The sequence below is a fragment of the Drosophila obscura genome, unplaced genomic scaffold (genome assembly GCF_018151105.1).
Source record: "Drosophila obscura isolate BZ-5 IFL unplaced genomic scaffold, ASM1815110v1 contig_179, whole genome shotgun sequence".
In the NCBI taxonomy this organism is placed as follows: Eukaryota; Metazoa; Arthropoda; class Insecta; order Diptera; family Drosophilidae; genus Drosophila; species Drosophila obscura.
Genome location: NW_024542766.1, coordinates 6,522,370 through 6,547,125, shown reverse-complemented (window position 1 = coordinate 6,547,125; position 24,756 = coordinate 6,522,370). Strand labels below are relative to the sequence as shown.

At 43.8% G+C, this 24,756-nt stretch overlaps 1 protein-coding gene across 1 annotated transcript; it reads right to left on the bottom strand.

The window, feature by feature from the left end:
• Positions 1–702: 702 nt before the first annotated feature.
• On the bottom strand, positions 703–24,676 carry LOC111076295. The gene is made up of 4 exons (XM_041592251.1): positions 24,072–24,676; positions 2,120–2,302; positions 1,948–2,057; positions 703–1,881 (listed from the first exon to the last, which is right to left on the bottom strand). The coding sequence occupies exons 2-4, from the start codon at positions 2,300–2,302 to the stop codon at positions 849–851; spliced, it is 1,326 nt and encodes a 441-aa protein (XP_041448185.1). The 5' UTR covers positions 24,072–24,676; the 3' UTR covers positions 703–848.
• Positions 24,677–24,756: the final 80 nt, after the last annotated feature.

Sequence of the window (24,756 nt, the reverse complement as noted above, 5' to 3'; positions counted from 1 at the left end):
AATCCTTTTGGTCATTATGTAAAGTAAGCTCATTTAAAAAACAAAAGCTTATTGCCATGAAAATTACGCATACGCCGCATAAATCATTCAACCGTAAGCCGGCACCAAAAGCCGGAACGGAACGGAACGAAACGGAACGGAGAGAGACTGAGAGACTCGGTGCCATACAAATTGCGTGGCTGGCCGCATTAATTGTGAGCCCATTTATATGGCCATTTGCCATCATCGTTCACGTGTTTAACTTGATTTAAATGCAATTAAAATGCACAAGAGCCGGATGCTTAAGCCCCCGGGCGATAAGAACGGGCAGCACCTCTCCGCCAAATGAATGGTGACATGGAAACAGTTTCTGGTTTGAGTTTTACATACAGTTGTCGAGACTTATTATTACAATATCTTTTGGTTTCTACTCGCACATGAATGTTAATCAGATTCTAACGACTTATCGACGCTTTAGTTGCGGGACTAAAGCACTAAGCTATAGACTCCATTGATTGATTTGGGATTGTTAGCATTATACTAAGCGAAGTGATACACTAGGATTTGTGGCCACAACAGATGTCAGTGCTTGGCCCACAAATCCCTCTTAGTATAAGCACTAAGTCCTATGTCCTATGTCTTAGCTAACAGGTTAAACTATAGTTAAATATTTACACTTGCCATTCTAAATGTTAAATGTTAAATGCTAAACCTACAAATGCATCTTTGGTCCAAACGGTAATCGTTTTGTTTTCTACTTTTTTGGAGGCTTTCAACGTCTTGGTGCCTTGGTTACTTAGTTTAAGTGCTAGTACGCGTATTCCTAGTTGATATTTAGCTCTCTATTTACAGGTTGACTAATCCTCGCGCTACAGATAGACAAAGTGTCCCAAGCCCTTGGCCGGATTGTTGTTGACAGCCTCCGCCGACAGCTTCGAGGTGGCATTGCCGTTCAGGTCCAGCACCTCCGTCTCGGCCACGGGCAGCAGTCGGCTGTAGATGCCGGCTGGGCCGTAGCGGGCATTCATGTGAATGTCCAGCAGCTTCTTGTCCTTGCCCAGCGAGGAGAACGAGTGCGAGGCCGTGCGTATCTCGCGGATGTTGTACACCGGACTGTAGGCGCGGGCCGGAGACACCGATGCGACACCGACGGGCGCCGGCGTGGGCGAGGCGGCCATGGATGTGGGACGCGGATAGAAGTCGCGGCGCAGAGCGCATTCTGTGGAGTTGTCCGAGGAGCCGGAACTGCTGGCGCACTCATCCTCGTCCTCGGCATCCTCGCTGCTGCTGCTGCAGCTGCGCAGATCCTCCGACAGCGACAGCTCGGACTCCAAAGAGAGCTCCAGCAGGCTGGTCGCATCATCCACAGCTGCGCCGGTGGCCAGGGCGGCCTCGTTCTCGAAGCTCTGGTTGATGGCCTCGTTCAGGTTGGCCAACAGCTGGCGGCGCCGGGCATAGTTGGGGGTGCGACGCACAAGGAAGTGGCAATTCTCGCCCCGCTTCATCCGCTCCGCCTGCACGCGCAGCGGCAGGTCATCGGGATGCAATTTCCGCTGGCACTCCTGGCCGGGACACACCTCGTACAGCGAGAAGTTCTCGACGGGCTCCAGCGAGCTGTAGCAGCCCAGCAGCAGCTGCAGCAGCTCGTCGCTGTTTGTCTCCTCGCTGATGACCAGCGACTTGTACTGGGAAGTGGGCTGCAGCGCCGACGTGTGCACACGGATCAGTCCGCCGGCCTTCAGCTGCAGGCAGAAGCGGGACTCGCCCTTGGGATGACAGGCCTGCATGATGGCCGGACGGGTGTCCTCGTCCAGCACCAGAATGGTCTTCACGCCCGCCCGACGCACGGCCACCTCCATGGAGAGGTAGAAGAGACGCGGATCCCGATGACGCATCTTCAAGCTGGCGGGGAAAGAGTAAAGCAATTGGAATGGGTTCTCTCAATGGGATACTATGTGATCAACTTACCGTCTGAGCAGCATGGCTATGACCTCCTTGCTGGTGGTGTCCCACTGTATGCCCAGTGTCTTGTACTCAATGTCGATCTTCAGGCAGTTGGTGTACACTTTGATGGTGGTCTAAATGAAAGATATTATTGTTAGAAAGATACTTTGGGGCAGAGTGTGAGCTCTGTACGTACCTGTGGCACCTGCTCATTGAGGCTGGAGTAACTGGAGGCACGCGAGGGTGTGCGCTGCAGATCCGTGGGTGGCTCTGGACTGCCGCACATGGAACTGGCGCACGAGGAGGCAATGCTCGAGGAACGCAGCGACACGGAATCGGACCGATTGCGCAGCGGTGAGATTTGTACGTGCTTCAGCATCTGCAAAGGGACGGAGAGAGAATGGGGAAATTATTGGTTAGATTATGGGAATTTTCATTGTCATTCGTTGTCTTTCAACCCTCTCGATTCCTCGAATGAACATTGGCTACGTTGTGTGTAAATGAAGTTGCCACATCCGCAGGGGAGGGCAGACAGTTTAGGTAAATATGTGGGCACATTTTAAAGCCTATAAACCACTTTACTTCCCCCTTCGCCCCTTTCCACTTTCATTGATGAATGCAGCCACTTCCAGGCAGCAAGCGAGCGCTCGTTGAGGCATGCAAATGCGAATGGAAAGATGGATGGATGGATGAATGGATGGAGAGTTGTCGGATCTGGGGCTGAAGAGTCCTCCATCCGAAGCGGCACTCCAGAAGTGCCAGGGCTGATGCATTGAAATTAATAAAGGGCTCGGCTCGGCCGAGGCTGAGGCTGAGGCATGCAACACATCTCGCTGGCAACTGTTCATCGCGTTGACAATGAGCCGTGAAAAGCGAAATGGGGCACTCAACTGTGTTCCACCTACGAGTACATCCAAGGGGGGAAATCGCCCACCCTGACATTTGATTGAATGGCTACACTGAGGCAAACACTGATAGGGGGCAATCATCTGTCCCTGGGAGTGTATTTGGAAGCCCCTCTTTATTTCTCTCAGTGCTTGCCACTCCTCTAAAGTGCTGCTGCCCCTGAGCCAGCGATGCATTGAGATTTGTTTTGAGGGAGGCGTGCCGTATTGTAAAGCGATTGCAAGCGGAAGTTGTTGCAACATCCGGTTATATAACCCCCCACCAATCCCTTCCCTCTCTTGCTCCACTCTCTCTCCTCTCTCTCTCTCTCTCTGTAGTTAGTGGCAAATATTATTCTGCTTCTGCTTCTAATATTTGCCTTAATATGAAAACCGCTGCAAACATTTAATTAAAATGTTCAAACAGCGCTGAATAAAATACAAAGAAAAATGATGGCGCGACTTTCACACGATTAATTAGAACCAGAGAGCGCACAGAGCACAGTGCACAGTGCACAGTGCTGGACCCCCCTGCTGAGAGGCTCCACTTGAGGCAAGCACCAAGCTCCATCCATGCCCAATGACTGTGGCAAGTGAACCATAAACGAACCAGCATAAAATTTCAACAAGCAGTGGAGCAGCAATGCAAACGATACGACGAACGAAGCGACGCGACGCGACGCGAATGACATGCACTGCAGCGCAGATTGTGAATTGTGACTATCTCTGCCAGCACCCAACCCCCTGCCACTCCACTCCATTCCACTCTGTGCAGGGTGGGATGTGGGGCTTATAGAGAATATCCAGGAGGAGGAACCGCTTGAGTGCTGACGTCTGCTGGCTGCTGCAATTAGCGGCTAATGTTGCACGGCTTCACGCGATGATGGAGCAGCTCTCGGGTCACTGCTAAATTGAACTCTTGCTATCACTCCCTCTCATTTCACTCATTCATTCGCTCATTTATGTAGCCCAGCCCAGCGCAGCCCTCTCACTCCCAGCTCATTCCCATTGGCATATTGTCAGTGATCAAAAACAATTTGACAGATTGAAAAAGTTTCCACTAAAAAATCTGTCAGAAATTAGTCCAGCAAAAAGAAAATTATGCAGCCAGCAAGGAATCAGCAGCAGCAAGCACAACTTTTGTGGCAGGCCAAATGCAAATGCAAATCAAATTCAATTCAATTCAAATAAAATAAGATTTGCGCAAGCCAAGGGGTGGCTGTAGGGGGGAATAGCAGGAAATCATGAAAATATCGTTACATTTCAAATTGAATTAGAAAATCGCATAAAATTTTAGCAGCGTACACATGGCTGGGCATAAAAATGTACAGGCCAGCAAAGGGCAAACGAAAAGTAAAGAAAATGGTAATAAGATCAAGTTTTGAAAGAGATGGAAGAGAGCTAAGTGCAGATTAGCTAAGGATCTATATTTATGGGTGAGCAACTGTACCAACTGTCGATTGGTCAGGCAGCAACGCCGATTGAACTCTAATTGAGTTACTTAGAGGCACAGAGAGATTTCACTATATTCCATCCAAAAGTTTTCCAATTATTCGCCATCAATATCCAAAGGTCAAAAGTCATGCTCCGTCTCTCTATCTCTCTCTGCACTTTTCCTTACTCTTGCTGGGAAGTGCTGCAAAAGTCGCATAAATTCCAGCAGGGCAATACAACAGTCGCAGTTGGAGCAGACGGAGAGCAGTAAGTAACTGCCAGACAGGCAGACACGACAGACAGGCAGGACAGAAAGACACGACAGACAGACAGGACAGACAGACATTACACAACTTACAAATGCTGGCAACAGGCAGAACGAGAAGGAACGTGTGAGTCGCTTCTGTGGACGCGACTCTACTTTACTCAGTCAGTATATAAATTTGTGAGCTTATGATTTATGTAGAATACAGCTATCCTCTTGCTGGAGGAGGTGGGGGAAGCAACTGAAAATTAATTTCTTTATTCTGGCTATTATAATGAACCCAATCTGACTCAGATTCGGCAATCTGGTAGATATGGTCATTCTCTACTTTTACCACAAATACATTATACCCCTTGACTCTTTTTGAGTACAGGTATAAAAAGGCAATAAAAACCCAGCTCTGTCTTGGCCAGAACCAGCACCAGCAGCAGCAGGAGCAACAGCGGCACCAGAACGTGGGGGCGACGAAGCACAGAAATTTGGCGAACTTCTTCATGGAATGTTTTAATTTTAAGTTTTGCTTCGAATGGAGATGAGCATGTTGCTGGGACTTCAAGAAGAGCCTCTGCCTCATGCACATAATATTTCTGTCACTGTCACATTTATTCCCCAACATGCTCTCAACTCATCCTGCACCGAATCTATCTTGTGCCTCTTCCTCTCATCTCTAACCATCACGCACCCATCACAAACCACCTCTCCCAGCTCCATCGCCTGGCAGCGCTTTAACTTTTCCACGCATCGCTGAGATTTATCAGCTTGAAGAGTGATAAAAACTGCTGCCGTGACATTTGCCAGGGGGCACAACGAGCGGCAGGGACACGGGTGTGTCCTTGAACTTGTTGCTGGAGAGCAGTACAAGTAGCATACACCAGTACAGAATCAAGGAAAAGGAGCGACAGAGAGAGAGGGGATGTAGCCACTTTCCCTTATCATTTTCACACATATTCGAAAGGCAAAAAGACCAAAAGGATTATTGATTGAATTACCCCGGCAACGGCAAAGGAAAAAGGCCATCAAGAGCATGGAAAATACTTTCATGGTCAGCAGACTAGAAAAGGGATCCCAAGAACAGCAACAACAAATGGCCAAAAAGGGTATATTTTTGTGCTAGAAAAAGGAAAGATACTTTAAGTGGGCCACAGCCCCTTCTCTATGGCTGCCCCAATGACTGCTGGCAGGGCCGAAAGGAATCCACAGGAAGAAGCTGACGTGTGTGATAAGATTTAGCTGTCATGTTACGTGGGCTTTATTAATCAAACACACAGACAAATACAGACAAAAGACTACAAGTACAGGAGCTGGCAAGGTGGCAAGCAAGCAAATGACAACAACCTCAAAGCATTCGCCAAATGTGTCCATCGTCTCTGCGATGCCATGCCACACCATCATCATTGTCAGTGTCAGAGCCAGGCACACAGAAGAAGAAGAAAAATTGTTCACAAAATGAAAAATCACAGACACAGACAAACACACACACAAAAGGGGCAAATGCAACAGGGCAGAAGCAGCAGACAGAGCACAAAACAAAAGTCAGGCCAGGCCCGGGCTAAAATGTCTGCAAAATCATTTTTAATCCCAAATAACAGACCAAAAATAAATTCAAAACCAGACCCCAACACCAGGCAAATGAGTCACATTATGTGAATTGAATTGGGGGGGTTTAGCAATAGATTAGGAGTGACCTTGGAAAATGGATTATTATTATTTGGAGTTTATTTGAGAGGCGAATGTACCTTTTTTAGGGATTATTACTTGATGCAAAAATTTATATCGAGTGTGTTCAACTTTTGCACAGGAAATCTTCTAATAAAATAGTTCGAAAAATACACAAAATAGCAGATACCTTAATGATCAATTTTATCCCTAAAACAATTTAAATTTGAATTATTTTATCTAGGCCCCAAAACAGGTTTCAATGTCCCAATCTAATTTTCCCATCAGGCGAGAGTATTCATGTACATTTTCATGCAAATTAAACAACCTGCTACCCAATCTGATTTCCGTTTGCAATTTGATTGACATTCATAAACTGTGAGAGCAGCAAAAAAAAAACCTTTTGACAAAGATATGTATTCGTAAATATGCAAATGTGAAATCTGATAGAAACAGAAACAAATATTTGCCAGCCGATAAAAACTGTGTTCGGACATTTGGTTTGGCTTTGATATTCACATAAAAACACATTGAGCAACTTATGGCCGCGAAACGCACTGTATGGTATATTATATGCATTTATAATGACATTTACCATATGGCAGGAAATCCGCTTTCAAAGGGCCGGCTGGCTCACGGCTCGTTGATAATTTATAAATTTAATTTGCGTTCATTTCCATTTGAAAATCGTTTCGGGAAAAAGTCAATTAAGTTAACAGTTGCTCCCCATTTGGAGGCGTGGGTGGGGGTGGGGGGGTTCAACTTATGGCTGTGATTGGATGCCACTGACTGACTGCATTGTTCTACTGATTTTTCCCCCAATGACTAGCCAAGCAGAGAGTTTGGCAGAGTTTTTTTTTCTCCCGCCGCCGTCTGCGTTTTCCTTTTTCCAAGTAGAAGCAATCTTTTTCTTTTTTTTTGACGCTGCGTATTCTTAGTTGAGTGATTTTTGATGTTTCGCTTAATTTATGCGCAGCTTTTCTTATGGAATTTTGTTGCTATTCTTGGCATTGGGTTAATGGCTGCAAGTTGATGGAGAAACCGCTAAGTAAAACGGAAAGAGAATCTCAGTCTCCAGCCAATTATGAGAGCGATACAAAATCCCTAGATTAAATAAAATACTGTTTGACTCTCTCTCTCAATTGTAATCCATTTCCATTCGTGCAAATAAATCGCTGAAAAAAATACATTTACGATTCTATAACCAAATCATAAAGTGCTCGCACCATTCATTCGCGACAAACTAATACAAAATGGAGCAAAAAAATGCACAAAAACGTGGTAAAATGCACAAAAAAGTAGAAAAATAAGCACACAAAAAAGTAGAAAATAAACACACACAAAATGTAGGAAAATAAATAGCCAACAAGTAAACGCAAACAATTTTTGTGATACTTTTGTGGATAGCCGCATGAAAAAGCAGTGCGGAAAAAACTGTCTGGCTGTCTCGCTGTATCGCACTAACGATTTTTAATGCCAAATGCTTAAGCGGGCTATTTATTTATTTATCTTTTGGCGGCATTTCAGGGCCTCCTCGCCACCCCGCTCTCCGTGCCTTCTGCCATGATGTTTATTGCCACTTTTTTAAGCAGCTTAGTGTGCAGTTTTTCATGCAATTAAAAAGTGTTGCATAGGTCGAGGCGCCGCGACCAGAGGACAGAGGCCAAAAGCCAAATTAAATTGCAGTTGAAATCAGATTTTGTTTGGGGGCACTGCCGCAGTGAAAATTAAAATGGTAGGGGGAGGGGTCACAGCTTTACAGGAGTACTTTCCTGGACTCCTGGGCGTTTCGTTCCCCCACTGACTTTAAGGTTTTATTCGTTTTACCCGTTTTACTCGCTTCTTAATTGCAAATTTGTTTTGGCGTTTTTTTTTACTACCTCTTTTTACTGCCAGCACTGGCTTTTGTTTCATTTAAAAATTAAGAAGCATTAACATCACGTTGCAGGTTGCAGGAATGAGCTATGCTCCTCATTAAAATGCTGGCTAAGAAAATAAACACTGGCTGCAGCAGAGCCTGATGGACGGAGGATGGAGGGAGGATGGAGGGATGCAGGGCTTGGGCAGTGGTCATGTTAGCAGGGAATACCAGAATGCTGTTGAGTGTTTCATATAGAATGCAGGCAGCACAGCAGTGAACGCAGCAATCCATGTGCCAGGCAGGCAGCAGTCAGCAGTCAGCAGAATGGTTGCAAGGCCGTCCGTGTTCGTGTTCGTCGCCCACTTAAAATAGAATCAAAAGGGCAAAACCCCATAGCAACCCATGCATGAAGCTCCGCCCCAGAGTTAAGAGTAGCGTAAAGAACAAAGAACACAGTGGAGTGGGTGGGTGGCTGCCTTCAAGGCACTGCAGCAGCGAATTAAACCAGCGGAGCTGCCACAGGCCCCTCAAGCATCTGTGCATCTTTTCTACTTAGTTTTAGATTAGAGCAGAACCACCACTGACTGCCCTGGGTACTACTTATGGAAGTGTATTTTTACCTTTGTAGAGTGTACAAATATTCCTTCCCCCCACCGCTCAGAAGTCATTATGCAAAACAGGAGAGGGGGAGAGGGCGAGAGAGCGAGCAGATTAAAATGCCAGTACCGCTCAGAGAACACATACCAGAACCCCTATATTTTACACACAGAGTAAATTATGTTTTGCGAAATTATGCAAGCATAAAGTGACAGATAAAATAGAGGGTGGGGGCAGCCAGAGGGAGAGAGAGATACACATAGGTGTTGTCACCACAAGCGAAAATAGTGGTTGACTAGGGGGAGTAGTGCTGCAGGGTGCAGGGGGAGTAGTGACAGCATCACATGTCCTGCAATGACAGGCGAAATAATTTCCAATTATTTAGAGCATACTTTTGGGGCAGGCAAAATTTCCATTACCCCAACCCCAAGGCACCCAACTGAAATGTCGATTTATGCCCGTGTCTGTGTCTGTGTCTGTGTGTGTTTAAAATTTGTGGTCTACTAACGTCCCTGACAGTTATTTCTGGCTATTTCTGTCACCTAATCATTTGCATACTTTGCGGCATTTGGCCTGACATTGCCGGGGACCTCAATCAGCCGATGACAGGGTAATGTCAGTGCAGAGAATGAAACTAAATTCCAAAAGGGAATACCCATTGCACAGGCGTCTCTTTGCTACACAAATGGAATATTATTCCCTCCTTCCCGTTCCTCTCTAGAGTTTACCCTTGACTATCCTTTATAATCCTGTATGCTGCAGCTCTTGTTTGCCCAGCAAACTTCGTTAGTTTTGGCTGCCTTCATTGCCTTCGTGTTGGCTTTTCGCTTTGTAAATCATTTCAAAATGAAAACCCAAATTCTATGCAATTTATACACTGCACGCATTACACTTTCAGCACACACACACAAAAATTTACAGCACAAGCTGCAGCAGGTGTGGCACCACCCCCGGCGTATGAGGCATGCCCTGGAGTTGGTCCTTTCCTTGGGCATCCTCTCCTCTGGGGTGGCGTGGCGATGTGGCGGCTGCCTTCGTAAATTGCACATTTTAAAAGTGTCATAAATTTTGCGTAGGTGCGAGAATCAGCTATGAAATTGAATCGAATGCAGTCGAGCGTACACCCTCACACGGCACACAAGCACACAGGAACACATGCACACAGATACAGATATTCTACGCGCAATTTGCCATTGCATACTTTCGAGAGCGCAAAAGTTTTTGGGTGGGTGTAAGGGAACTCCCATAAATTCCAACTTCACTTGCAACTTCAGCAACATATGTGGACAGGAGGGGGAAGATTTAGAGCTCTGTTTCCCTCTGCTCATAATTGCATTTGATACACGTACTCGTACGACGATTAACTTTTATGCCACACACAAAAGATAATTAATAAGACGTTGAAAATGGTTTTAAATGCACTCCAGAGATAACACTAAATAGCAATTAATCTCGTCATATACAGAAACCAGTTCGGGGGACGGTTGGAGTGGAGCCTTAGAGAGTGTGTGCGTCTCAGCGGAAGCGGTACTCCGACAGAGACACGCACTTAGCCACATCGACAGCGACATCGACACACCCCATGAGCCACGTTCGCACTCGCACTCGTATCTTCAAGATACTCTGAATACTGCTCTGAATAACGAGTTTTGCTGTGGTGGTGCCTGCGCTGCCTGCGGGCCCATGACTGTCTCAAGACTTATTAGAGTGCATCCTTGACGCGGCAGAGCAAACAGGAAGTCAAATTGGAAGAAATCACTTCCCACTCATTAAGTACGAACCAAAGAGAGATGGAATGAGCAGCAGCAGACATGCAGATAGAATAGATACAGAAAGAGAGAGAGAGAGAGAGAGAGCAGGGAGCAGCAGCACAAGGCGCATTTTCTAGTCAACTTCCGTTGGATGTTGCCACTTGTTGAATGGATAGAAACATGTTCCAGGGCAGCGGAGAGTGCAGGGCGGGGCACACTAAGGAATTTGCCTGCTGCATAAATTCTTCTGGATATGATTTATAGTTTGTAAGATAGTTTTTTTTGCTGCACCGCCATTCGCCCCATGTCACAAACTGGTTCGAAATGCATTTGCCATCCGGTAGCAAGTAGCAGAGCAAAAAAAAAGCACAAGACAGCAAAACAGAAAAACAGAAAAAAAAATGCCAAACGCTATGCTAAATAATGCCGTAAATGTTGTTGTCTGTTGTGGTCTATATTTACAGGGATGCGGGGTGCGGAGGGCAGGGGTTGGGTGTGGAATGTGCACCATTTGATTATACATTTCGTATTCCGCACGACAGACGACAGTTGCGTCACAATCAAATCCATTTTCTTGGATAATTGAACTTCGCAATTACCCTGAGCTACGCATTTTTTTTTTTTGAAGCGAGTGTCCTCATCCTTAAGGATTTTCTGCTGATTTTGGCAATTGCTCAAATTGATGTGTGTCTCTTTGCACGTAGCCACAATTTGGAGCACCCTCATGCCACATGCGACACGACACGCCCTAACCACTACTCCACGTCTGAGGTGGAGGAGTGAGCGCCACTTTCTTCTCGTCAGGGGTTTTTCGGGTCACATAAGAGCCTCAAGTTTGTTAATAGGTTTTGCCCTTTTCCTATGCCACACCTTGCAACGCTCCAAACAAAACCAAACGAAGCAAGGTTCTGGCAATGGCATTAATTTTCTCCTACCCTTCTCTGGTTGCTTCCTCTCTACATTTTTTTTTCGTAGGAATTTTCGTGGTGCGTGTGTGTAAAATACAGGAAATGTTAACATTAATAGCGCCATGTGCCCATGTGTAGAACGGAAATTCAATTAGTAGGCAATGGGAATATATTATATGCAGCAGCACTCTGGAATGTGCGGAACGTTTTAGGCAGAGTTTTAGGGATAAATTCAAGCTCGGTTTGCATTTAACTAGAGGCTCAAATGTTAACTAGAGACATCTTTCCTACATTTATTTCCTTATAATTAAAATTCAAGACATTTTGGGGACCTCAAGCCAGCCAGTTTCTCCCGCTTATCAAAAAATCATTTAAAGGACAAAACACACACACACAAATATTCCAAATCTTCTGTTCTGCTTTCTGGGTCTCTCTCTCTCTCTGGTTAGTCCTTTATTTTCTGCGGAACGGACCCGCTTTGTCTCTCTGGCCATTGGCATTGTGGGGCAGGGTACTATTTGCTGTCAAATTATTTGCTCAGGAATTTAAGACTATTAAAAGGAGGGGAGGACAACCAAACGCTTTTCAGGCGCCGTCGCATTACGCAAAAATATACATACAGACAGGGGTTTTGCATACAGAAGTGTACATATATCTGGCATAGCCATGGCCCGCGAAACAAAACTAACAAAGGGCCCTAACACACACACACACACACACACACACAGGGGGCGCAAAAAACCGACGACTCAAAGGTAAACAAAAGCCGCCAAAGGAGCCGGGTACGGGATAAAAAAAAAAAAAAAAAAGAAACCAAAGCCAGGGGTAATATGGGGCATCAGACGGGGCATCAGAAGGAGCATCAGAGAGGGCGAAGAGCGGAGGTAGAACAGGCGTGTCCGAACCATCTTAGCTATTAATTTTTATTTGTCTTGTCATTTAAAGCATTCCAAGCGACGCTGCCGCTGCTTCTGTGCTTCTCTCTCCCTCTCTCTGATGGTTTCCCCCCGGCACTGACACAGGCAGGCAGGCAGTGGAGAGAGGAGAGGAGCAGAGCGCGCAGATCTCGAATTACCTTATAAATAGTTTTGTCGGGTAGTAAAAGTCGCTAAAGACCACGGCTTGATAGAGATGATGATGGCGGGGATTGGGGGTTTGGGGGATTGTGGATTGGCGAACGGTGATGGTTATGTTGCAGCTGCCAGATGCGTGCTTACCTGTAAAGAGAAAGAGAGAGAAAGGATGAGGTAAGTACGCGTTGAGTTAATTGTTAGATGAGGTAACTGAAAAAGATACTCGGATCTTGGGAATGTCTTAAGCTAAGAACGGAAAACGGGAAATGGCAAAAGTATACAAAAATACTGAAGAGAAAGGCTTCGCCTTTGATTTATTCTAGTGAACGAATACTAAATATAAATAATTATTCTGAAGTTAAGACCAATCAATATATTCAAATTGGAAGAATTCGGGAACTTTTGGTATTTTTAGAATTTTAATCTTAGAATTAATTTAATTTAATTTAGAATTGGTAATTTTCTGATGTTTTTTAAGCTTAGGTAGGTTTTGGTATTTTTAACTGTAGTATTTTTAGTATATTTGATATTTTTACATTTTTACATCTATAAACTTTTTTGAATAAAATTGGAAAACTATGCCCCTGAATACATTCTCTTAGTGTTTGGTATTTGGTACTTTTAATATTTTTCTGGGAATTTTACATTTTCGCAGAAACTACTCAAGAATGCATTTCCCACTGGGCAGGCAGCACGTAAATCAATCAAGCTGCCTGTAGTAGGTTTCGCCCCATGCAAAGTGCAACCATGCAACCTGCAACTGTTGCACATAGTTTTCCCATGGCCACGACTCGGCCACGCGACAGCTGCCACTGGGGCGCACATTATGAAAAACCATATGAGAAAATCTGCCAAAAACAAAAAACAAAACCAAACAACAGGCGCAAAGGAAACTACTCTCATGCACAAAGGGAAGAAATACACGCAGCAGAGCAGATTGCTCACAGAATCTGGAAACGCACATATGCTTTCGCTACGCCAACTCTCGTATATCGCATCCATGAGATACACTTGATACGGCGAATGGGAAGTCGAGACGAGACAAGAGACGATCCGATCCGGCAGCTGACTTGCAGTCCTTCCATAGATAGCGATAGGCGGAGTGTGGGAATTTCGCTATGAGAAATGCGAGAGAGACAAGTCTCAGCAGAGACAACAGCAGCAGCAGCAACAGCAGCAACAACAGCAGCAGTGGCAGCAGCAACAGCAGCAGCAGCATCCAGAAGTGGCAGAGAGACAGATGCAACAGCAGCAGCAGCAGGTAGCAGGCAGCATCCACCGACCGGAGCGATGGATGGATGTGCGTGTGCACAACATGTGGAAAATGTGGCAGGGAAAGGGAAATGGGGAATTGTCGATGGATGGAATGATGTTTTTTCCCCTATCAAAATCCGGCCATAACAGATATATGTATAAATCCTGTTCAGGTCAAAGGAAATCGTCGGCAACTTTAATGCCCTGGGGCTGTCGCGGCCCATTTAAATAGAATCTAGAACTGAATTTTCATTTTCATTGGATGCAAATGCATCCGCAGTTTCCGGTTGAGAGTTCCCTTTCGGATGCGGCATGCGGTTGGAGTTCCCCCTGACTTAGGAGTGAGTTCTCAGAGGTCATCTGCTCATAACAAGATCTATTTAGCAGGCATTGTTCGACCTTTGTTTAAGGCTAACGCCCACAATTAAAGAACAAACAGAGAGATAGACCGAAGAACGAAGACCGCTGGAAAGGTGTGAAAAGAGGTGTGCCTGTGCAGCGGTGTTTCTTCTGTCTTATCTTTCCAGGTAAAGGGATCTAACTTGTCAGCATATTGTTTGTGCATAAGATTGATGCATTCCGATAAGAGCGTGGGCTGGCTGTCCCACAACGCAGAGCAGAGCTCTCTATGCTCAGTCTTAAGAACTGTTGATATCTAGGGCCTTTTTTTTTTGGGTGCTATTGCGCAAAACTTCTTCAGACTGGTTCCAGAAAGTGTGGGTGTTTGGGTTTGGGGGCTTTGCTTTTAGAGTTTCTTTTTTTTTGAGGGAATTATGGGAAATGATTTGAAATCATTGTTGGCATGATATAAACTTTATGTTTCATCATGCTTAGCACTAATTCTTTTATAACTAGAATCCAGATTTTGTAGGCTCTTCCTCTTTTCTATTATTCACATTCAATTCCCATTTTAGTTTCTGTTTATCTCATGCTCCTTTGATGTCATTTTCCTTCAATCTCAAAATTCAATAACTTTTATTGCCTTGCCCAACGGCCAATCATCAGTTTCCCCATTTTCATTTCCCTTTCAGTTGACGAAGTCGGAATCATTTATCAATTAGACGCTCTCACACTTTGATTCCTTCAGGGGCCCACTTCCTGCCCGGGCCCGGACTATATAAAAAGGGAAATCCCCCCCATTCTCAATTGTAGTTGTTGTTTGTTGCGCCTTTTTTACAGTGGCAAATTGAGCAGAGAATTTATGAGGCCATTGAAGAGAATGTTCTCGGGTAAAGCGATACATATTTTGTCAACTCGACAATTTGTAGGCATGAGTGGACAAGATTCCTTTTGTTGTCTCCAACAAATTCGAATCTGTAGCGCAGACATTCACATTCTTCTGGACAGGAAGCTGATTGTGTCTCTGGAAATATGTTTTCTGTTTAACTTCAATTCTGTTGGCCATAAATTACCCCCGAAAATGCTGAGGAATGGCCAGAGGGGACCGGCAAGAGAAAAAGGCAATTTTCTAGTATTTTAATGAGCTCTCCAGACCAGAGCTTCATTTCTGCCTTTTGCGCTTGCCGTTCGCCGCTTGTCCGAGTTTCTTGAGAACTGCAAATTAAACTAAACTAGTTTTTCGGTTTTCCAAGCGCCAAAACGAAGTACAAAATGGTAAAATGGAATTACGCATGAAATGTTCTCGAATCGGAGTTGGTTTTTGTTTTTGTTTTGTTTTGGTCCAAATGAACTTCAACTTTTGCTCGCTACAGCAACAGCTACAGATACAGCTACAGCCTAATGGGCTAAGGTCCGCCCTCTGTGCTACTAAGCAAACAAAATTAACATTTTTGCCTTTTTTAGCCTCTACTTCTTGCTGATTATCTCCGGCTATGGCGGCTTTGGCGGCTGTGGCTAAAGAGGCTTACAGTTACGTATCTTAATGTTTGCCCAGCAACAAGTTCTCCAGCATCCTGTCCCTCTTCGCTCCTCTAAGCAACAGATTCACTTGAAATGTTGCTCAACATGCCATCTGCATCTGCTTCAGGTACTGCTAGATATGAACGCGTGATGTGAGAGAGGATCTATGTAGAAACGATCTTCAAGGGATTGGACGATATTTGTATGTTTTATTCTTTAAAAAAAGCTCTTAAATATCGAAATTGATTGGAAGTTGTTAAGCTAATAAAATCCCCTAAATAAAGAATTAGTAAGCTGATTAAAGGTAATTTCTATCAGTCACGTGATCATCTCTAATGCAAGCCAAGGCCTGCAGCAAGTGACTAACTACCGCTAGCAAAGATTGTCCCATCCCATCTCTCACTCTCTCTCTCTTCCCTCTCTCTATCTCTCTCTTTCTGTATCTTTCATTCTGTTCTCTGCTATTTGTCACGCTTTGACGTAGTTTGCAGACGCCGCGAAAGCAGCACGCGTCGACGCTGCAGTTAGCGACAAAACTTGAGCGTCAACGCTTAGTCACACACACATACACACACACATACACACACACACACGATCGCACATTCACAGTATGATGCATTTGTTGTCGGTCTTTGACTTTTGCTGCGCTTTTCCGCGTCTGTCTGTCAACACTGTACTGTATGTTGCTGCTGCTGCAGAGGTTGCTGCTGCTGCTGCTGCTGCGGGGACATGTTGCTGAAGGTGATTGGCCTTTGGGGCAATTTTGTTGCTAAATGACGTTGCAGCTTTCTTGTTGTTGTTGTTGTTGCTGTTGCTGGGGCAGGTAAAAAAGTTGCATCTCCTGGTATTTAGTGCAAATATGCGCTGGCTATTAATCTATGATGCATTAACTGTTAATGCGCTTAGTGGCGGCTGCTGCTGCTGATGCTGCTGTTTGCCACTTGACATCTCTTCCTGTCCGCCAAGTCGGAAGTGCAGCAGCAGCATCAGATACATGAAATATATTTATATGTACAGTGGCGGAAAAAATAAAAGGTACGCTTCGTACTACATGAAATATATTCAAAATATATATTAATTTTATTAACTATTTTTATGCTGTAAAATATCTAAAAATGTTTAATATTCCATATTCCATGTTTAAGTTTCAACTGCACTATAATTATGACCACAGCTGTATGCTGTACTGTACATTAAAACAATGAGTTCTCGTACCGCGGAATACTGTGAGGAAATCTCAATATGACACTCAATTAAACTCAATTGTTGTTCAATTAATAAATCAATTATTCATTTTTCATATTTTGCAATATATTTAATTTAATTAAACAGCAGAACAAACCCGTAGCTGGGTGGGCTGGTGCGGTGTAGTGTTGGCACTAAAAGAATTAAAATGAAAATAATTGTGTGCAACAGATTGGAGGGCATTCAAACACGGTACATTAGCTAAGGGAAAAGAAAAGCTATATTTGAGTGGATTAACTGAACAATTTTCAATGGGTTTACACAAGAAAAGTCTCCCTAGGGCGTATATTTTGTGTAGCATAAATAGTTTTCAATACGTTTGAAGAGCATTCAACAATTATTTAGCATTTCCATTGCCATGGAAAGCCCTCTACAGCTTCCGTTTCCACATTGTTGAAATTAATTATTGTAAAAGCCATTTTTGGTTTTTTTTTTCTGTTTGGTTGAATAATGCACACTGCCAACTGCCATTGATTAACGCATAAAGAAAACCCTTTAGAGCAATTTAAATTCCCATTTACATTACTCTTTTTGTTTTTGCTTTTTAGTTGGCTCTGAAACAAAACCAAAAAAATACATACATACATACATACATACATACATATGTACATACGCTTCATAAATCTGTTAAAATCCTGTCATATTTCATTGGTCTGAAGCTCCATTGAAGCTCCGTTTCTGACAAAAATGAAAACGTTGCCGCCTCATAAATTTAAAAATAAAAATTTTAAAAAATCTAAAAAATCACATAAAGCTTTCAGCTCTTGGCGGAGATTATAAATTCAGAGCAAAAGTTCTCGATTTTCAAATGAACACACATGTACATATGTATGTATTATTTCTCTCTTATGTTTTACACAATTCTCGATTGCATGGGTTTTCCACAGTATTTTCACTGGAAAATCACGATGCAGAGGTTTTGTTTTTTTCTTTTCTTTTCTTTTCTTTTTTGTGGTTGTCAATAAATTATTGCAACATGCTCTATTTTTGGATAATTTTCTATGTGGCCACCCCCCCAACTGCTGCCACACCTGTGTCTCTGACACTCTCTGTATTAAATTGCAGTTCACTGGGCTTTGGGCTCTGGGCTCTGGCTTTTGTGCTTTTGGGAAATTGCAATTCTATTCAAATTCTAGACAAAAGTTTTAGCATACGATTTTCCCAGTCCACAAGGCAAGGTCGTCTTTCGTCTATTGTGTTGTCGCCGCTCCGCTCAGAAAAACAAATTGCACATTTGTTTCGGATAAATCAACTGAAAAACAGACACAACAAATGACTATCCCACACTTGGATCCATCCTCTAATGGCTTCAAAGTCAAAACAGACACAAAAACTAATCATAAATAAAATATGCACAAGGCACAAAAGGCCTCTAAAAACAAAAAACAAAAAAACACACCCGGAGTGTGCAGTGGAAATGCATCGATGGAGAGCAGATCTCTCCCCCATATACTTCACCGAAATTCCAAGAAATACTCCTAATGAAGTTATGATCTTGGGGGGAATCATCTGCCTGCCTGCCTGCCTGCCTGCCTGTTTGTCTGCATATTGTGTCTCGTATTTATTTTTAAGTCCATTCCATAAGCATATTCCATAAATATGCTGCAAAAAGCTGAAGCGAAGCAGAGACCGCCTTCTCTCCACTTAAGAGCACAAACAATTAATATTTTCCATATTTCTTTTCATTCTTTCATCTCGCAGATGAAGATCTGTGGCAGGGTCTGCCCTTTCATTCTGTTTATTCAAGTGTCGATTAAGTTGTTTTAATATTAAGTCTACTCCCTGATATATCTCTGGAGAGCGTGGGCCCGAACAGTAGAGAGGCCTTGTGCCTACTACATATATGCCTGATAAGCATTATGAATATATACATCTACATATGTGTAGATATTCTTATGTTGCACTATTTACTCATACATATATTTGCTGTGTGTGGGCGAGTGATTCATTGGCATTTATGGGGCAGCAGTTTGACGGCTATTCCAGAGAGTGGTTCAAGGCACTGAGGGTCCAGAGATTTGTACGCGTATTTATAGGACTTTATCCATGTTGTTGTTTACTCAAAGGCAGCTCAGCTCAATGGATAGATATTCCATTCTTTTTCTTGCAGTTCCCCGCAAATTGATCTCGATTTCCATTCCAGTCCCCACACAAATCATCCTCGTCGACTGGGGAAACAAATTGCAAGGAGCAATCACAACTCTGCAAAATTCTGCCAACTGCCAAAAAGCCAACTGCCAGCCAAAAAAAAATGCTGCCGAAAAGTAAAGAAAAAGAACGAAAAAAAGGACAGCTACAGCTACAGAGCTGCTCCACAAGCGATTCTCACACAAATTTGCAAACGCACAATTAAGTCGCCTGGGAGCAGAGGAGCTTCCTGCTGGCAGACCAGACCAGGCCATACCAGACCCTGCTCCCCATTCTGTGCCCCACTTTGCTGCTGCTGCTGCTGTTGCTGCTGCAGTGGAGTATATGATGTGCCAAGAAAGACGTCAACTTGTCACTTGGCAGTAGCCCTCTCTGTGGATGTGCAGGCAGCAGCAGCAGCAGCGGCAGCGGCCGTAACAGCTTTTAAGTTGGTTAATTTGTCAAAAGAAGGAACACAGCAAAAAAAAAAAAAAAAAGCTGCAATTGTGTAAAGAGTTCCTCCTTCTTTTTTTTGGTTTTTTTTTTTTTGAGTGCTGGTATCCCCTGAAATGTCCTGAATGTCGTCTGATGTGCCAAGTGTTTGCATTTAGCCATCCGACTGATGGCAATGGCAGTGGCGTGGCACTGACTGATGTACAGAGAATTAATCACGCTCAAATAGAGCTCCAAAGTGGATTCCAGGCTCTTTTAATTTTTTTTTTCGTTTGGCTTTAAACTGTAGAGTTTCCGGCCCTTTAGAGAGCTACCTACAAAAAGGGTGTTACACGCATATCGATTACGAAAGGCAAACGAATGCAGGAAGGCGCAGGGCCAGGGGCAGGGCAAGGTGCAGGGAGGGCAAGTAAAAGTTGCAGTTTTGCAGTTAATGATTCCCCAAGTTGTCCACAGAAGAAACTACGCAGGGAACGCACGCGGGGGGGCGCAAAGAGATGTGGCAAGGGAGGCAACAAAAAGTAAGTCAATCAACTTTTAGCCCCAACATTCCGCATTCCCACAGTGCATTAAGCAATGGGAAGGGGAGGGGAGGGGGCTCTGCTCTGGCCCTGTCCAAGGCTCTGCCAACAAATTCCTGTCCCAGGGATCCCAGGATAGAGGAGGGACCTGAGAAACAACAAGCACAGAAACCACTTGCGGTTGCATTTTGTGGTTTTCGTTTCCATTGGGGCATGCATCCACAGGCAACAGCGACAGCCACGGCCACTGCCACTGCCACTGCAAACGAGAGACGAACTTTTCGCAGGGCGTGAGAATTTCCCACTTCCTCTCTCTCTCTCTCTCTATCGCTGTGTGGTGTGGGAGGGAGCACGTGATAGAAAGTAAATCTTAAGGCAATGATTTCTCATTGTGATAAGGCGTGAAACTGTGAGATACATTTAGCAGTTAAACGAAAGTTTTACGAGGCCTCTAGGCCAGCACAAATGGAAAGGTTAACCTCAAGACAGAAGCTACAGCTAAAGCTGCTGACCCTAATGGATCATCTGAGTGAGTGTGGAAAAGTGTGCGGGGGAAAAGTATGGGGGAAAAAGTGAGAAAAACAAAAGGGAACAAGATCATCTGTGACAGAAGAAAGTTCACGATAAAACCTTGATGGACCATAAAAAACAGAAGCTTTGGAAAAGACCTCGAGACTGTATGTAGATAAAGCCTCAAAGCAATTGCTAATGGATGATTTAGCTGACGATCAAGGAACATTTAGAGGGCTCTGCTGTACAAGGTGCATAGAGAGACGCTTAAGGGAGAAATTTGCTTGTAAGAGCTGCTCGGGGTGGCTAGTATATGGATTAGGGCATAGAAACTTGAAGACATCTTTTGTCTTGTTAAATAGCTTTCATTGTAAATAATACAACATAGACCTCGTGTAGAGGCAGCCAACAACTATTCCACATAACTCCAACTTCCACTTCCAACTATTCAAATGCCATTTCCAACTACACAGATTCCGTTGGCAACTATTCAAATTCCTCTTCCAAGCGTTTCCAACTTTTTAAATTCCTCTGCTTACTACTTGAAATTCCGCTTAACTCATCTTAAATTCGATTTGCAAATTTACCCATTCGATGACTAATAGTTGATTTCCCTAGAAGCAAATTCAATACCGAATCACTTAACACAAATTCCACCAATATATAATCGTTCTCACTGTACGAGTATAAGGAAGGCCCCTACACACACACACACACACACACAGGGGAGAAAACCGGTGGCTCTATAATTGTTTTATGGCCCACTCGCATTTCACAGCCTCGCAAGCAAATAAACCGCTAACAGATTTTGTGTACTTAGCCTTTCTGTTAATTAATTGTTAACAGAAAACCAACTGTCGACAAAAACACCAACAGAGTCGAAACAGACAGAGACAGAGTGAGAGAGAGAGAGAGAGAGATATATATGAAAAGCCACACAGAAAAAAGCGTCGTCAAGCTTCCAATTTTTGCTGACATTTTGGTGCCATAATTTATAATAAAATATATACCCCACCCCGGCACCCCCTCCCTATACACCTCGTACATATAATATATTTTTGACTGGGGCTTTTAAAGGCGCTGACTAAGTGTGTTTTTCGCTGTAATTTAGCCAAGTTAGCATGAAATGGTAAACGAGGTACGAAATTCCCCGACTTGACTTGAATTCAATTGAATTTCGGAATACTTTTGATATATACAGCTCACAGCAGAGGCAGTCAGTCGCTGATCGGCTCATTGAATTGCAAATTGATTTTGAAAAATTTGCTTATGACACGAGTGACGATTGAGTGGGGGCAGTGGGGGGTAGAGCCACTAAAAAAGATACAGAAACAGCGATACATTCATGTAAGCAAAAGTCCGGGTGGCACAATTTTTATGGCAATTTCTGTTTCAATTGTCTTTTGTCGATTGGCGGGACATACGCGTACAATATGTGTATGGGTTGTGGGTGTGCCGCTCTTTCATTTGAAAGACAATAGACCTTTTGTGTGCATAACTGTATATGGAAATCGGACAACTTCCTGAAGCTACAAAGCTATATTCCCCCGCCCCTGCATACCATTAAGCTGGCAGATTATACACGACAAAACGTTTACGGATTGATCGTTGAGCGCTACAATTCCTTCTGCAAAACAACAATCCTTTCATTGGAATTCTTCTAGTAGCAAATACCAACTGAAACTCGTTTGTACAACTCCACACACACTCCACACAGATCATATCAAAAGACATCTTCATTCGTTCAAGTTTCCACCAACATCGCAACATCACAGCATTTAGTACGAATTGAGTTATAAGCGAAGGCCTCGCTACTAGATCTCCAGCGAAAGATAAATGATGGGCAGCAGCAGCAGCAGCAGCAGACCACCATCGAGAGACGAGAGGCGAGCAGAGACTTCCTCTCAGCCAGTGCCCCGCAATCAATAGACTACTTCCCTTTTAAAACGCCTTTTTGTGGGCCAGGACGTGGGTGCAATATCAAATTATCAAATGAGGCGAATATCCTCCTTCCTTGTAGCAGCACGTCTCCAAATAGTTGCAGCCTCTACCTGTTACAATCCTTGTGGAAAGAATAGGCGCTAAGCCAAAGCAAACCGCACTTGACAGTAGCGCACGAGCAGCAGGTAGCAGGTAGGCGAATCCAAAGCGAATCTCTCACGTACATGGGTGCTGGCTCCCTGCTGCTGCTTTTCATTTGAGAGATCTGAGACCCTCTCAGACCCTGCCCTGTGCATTGTTCCCGTGCATTTCCTGATTTTTAATTAGCCAAATAGAAGCGAACAATGCCAACAAGTTGTACAAATTGTTAATGCCCGAGAAGCGAGAAGGATACGTGCCTGGCATTTGTACCCTCTCATGTGTCCAGCCATGTCGTACAAAATACTCTCACACTCGCCGCCAGGAGACAGGAAATTAATTCAATGTCCAACGTTTTGTGGGTTCCATGAACTCCACTCCACACACAAGAAAATTGCCTGAAAGTGAAGTGAAAAGCCACCAGGGTGGAGTGGGGTGCAGTGGAAACCGAAAACCGCTTTGGGACATCACATCGGGAAATTTTTCCACCGCGTCATTTATTATGACAAGACGACGAGCTTCTGTCAGCGCCGGGAGCTGGGAGCTTCATTTGAATACGAGACTGGACTGGACTTGACTTTGCGTTTTTTTTTTGTTTTTTTTTTGCTGCTGAAAATGTGTAATTTTTTTCTGCGTGTATTTTTTTTCCCTTGAAATTTGTGTGTACTAATTTGCGTTAATTAGCCAAAGATCTCAGCTGCGAGAGAACTTCTGTCATGAGAATGAGTAATGGCGATGGGAACGACAGAAATTCTAAGAGAAACCATTCAATAGTAACCAAAATGTAGCAACAGAATGAAATATGAGCGAGGGGATTAGAGCCAAAAAAAAAGGGATAAGCATTTGAAGGTATTCCTAATGGATCTACTGGGAAAACTTTAATGCGTACAATCTCCTAAAGACTAATCAAAATAATCACGACTAACCATGTGAACTTGTTATCCATCGAATATGGGCATTTAAAAAACAATGGAAATGGGTTTTCTCAACGGAGATATCCATCAGGGATGCCATCATAAACCAATCCAAAGCTAATTCAAATTTCCAACTTTATGTCATTTATAATCATTTTAAAATAACGAAACTCTCGGACTAATTAAGAGAGGCAAGCCACTGATGACTGATGAAAATTTACATATAAAATTGTTATGCATTTTTCGTAAATAGTTGGGAAGGTCTTTTGTCCGATTTTGTGTGTGGCCCCCTTGAGGGCTTCAACATGCCATGAAATATTTGCATAAAAATGTTGTAAAATTAATTGTTGTTCAGTTGCAGATTTTTCCGCAGACACATAAAGAACCGGACAATGACAATGGGCATTACGAGGATTTGCATTATAATCGCCACAAGATGATCTCCGTAGGGGGAAACGGAAATGAGTTGCCAAGTGCCACAACGGTTCCCTTGTGGCAGCACCAGACGACTCTCGGGGTTCAATCAACTCTACGCTGCGAGATTTGATTTGATTGAAAAATCGATTGGTGATTTAGTGAAAATTCTAGACTTTCGCCAAAACGAAAAAGAAAACTAAATAAACCAGATCAGAATCAGCAGCAAACAAGTTGATCGATCCACACACTTTCTACAGGAAGAGTGCTGCGTATTGAACCACATAGATAATCCCAATCGAAAACTGGGTTGAATTCGATTGATCTGCAAAAAGAACTTACCTTGAGAGCGGATGAGAGAGAGAGTTTTATATCCAAATAGGTTCACGCTGTATGGTATGGTATGGTGTGTAATCCCAAGATTTTTAGTGCCGCCTCTGACTTTGATGGATGGCTCGAAGAATAAAAAAAGCGCAGAAGAACAAGTCCACAAACACAAGGCCGTCGTCTCCTCTAACTTCTTGTTGTTGTTGCTTCGCTTTTTATGGCCCTTCGGTTTGCATTAAGTTATCAACGAGCGCACTTCACTTTGTTTTACATACACGCCGCATTTTTATGCGTAGCCATAGCCAAAGGTGCGTACGTGCCGCATGGGGTACGCAGGGGAGCCGCGACACTTGAGCAACCGCACAGATGTACAGGAAACAGGTGCAGTGATTTCTCGATATGCCCTTTTAGTCACAGTTTTGATTAGCAGTATTCTTTGATCACTTTTTTTGTCCCCCAAATATTCGTTTTCGTTACACTTTCAGTTTCGCGTGCAGTTTTGATAAGCTTCTGATGTACCGTTAAAGCAGTGCAGCGACACCGACAATGACAAGAACGTAGGCAAGCGGCGACGAAAGAAAAAACGAACCGCACTCGGCAATGTTTTGAAGCGATTTGAGCGTTAGCGCTAGCGGCAGCGAGGTCTAACCTGTTTCAGACTCAGCAAGCAAGCATGAGAACGGAAGGTCTATTGTAGAGA

Coding starts and splice junctions, on each gene's coding strand:
- LOC111076295 (XM_041592251.1), bottom strand. CDS start 2,302: ATGCTGAAGCACGTACAAATCTCACCGCTGCGCAATCGGTCCGATTCC. Junction 2,058..2,119: donor TCAATGAGCAGGTGCCACAG/GTACGTACAGAG, acceptor TCTTTCATTTAG/ACCACCATCAAAGTGTACAC. Junction 1,882..1,947: donor ATAGCCATGCTGCTCAGACG/GTAAGTTGATCA, acceptor TTTCCCCGCCAG/CTTGAAGATGCGTCATCGGG.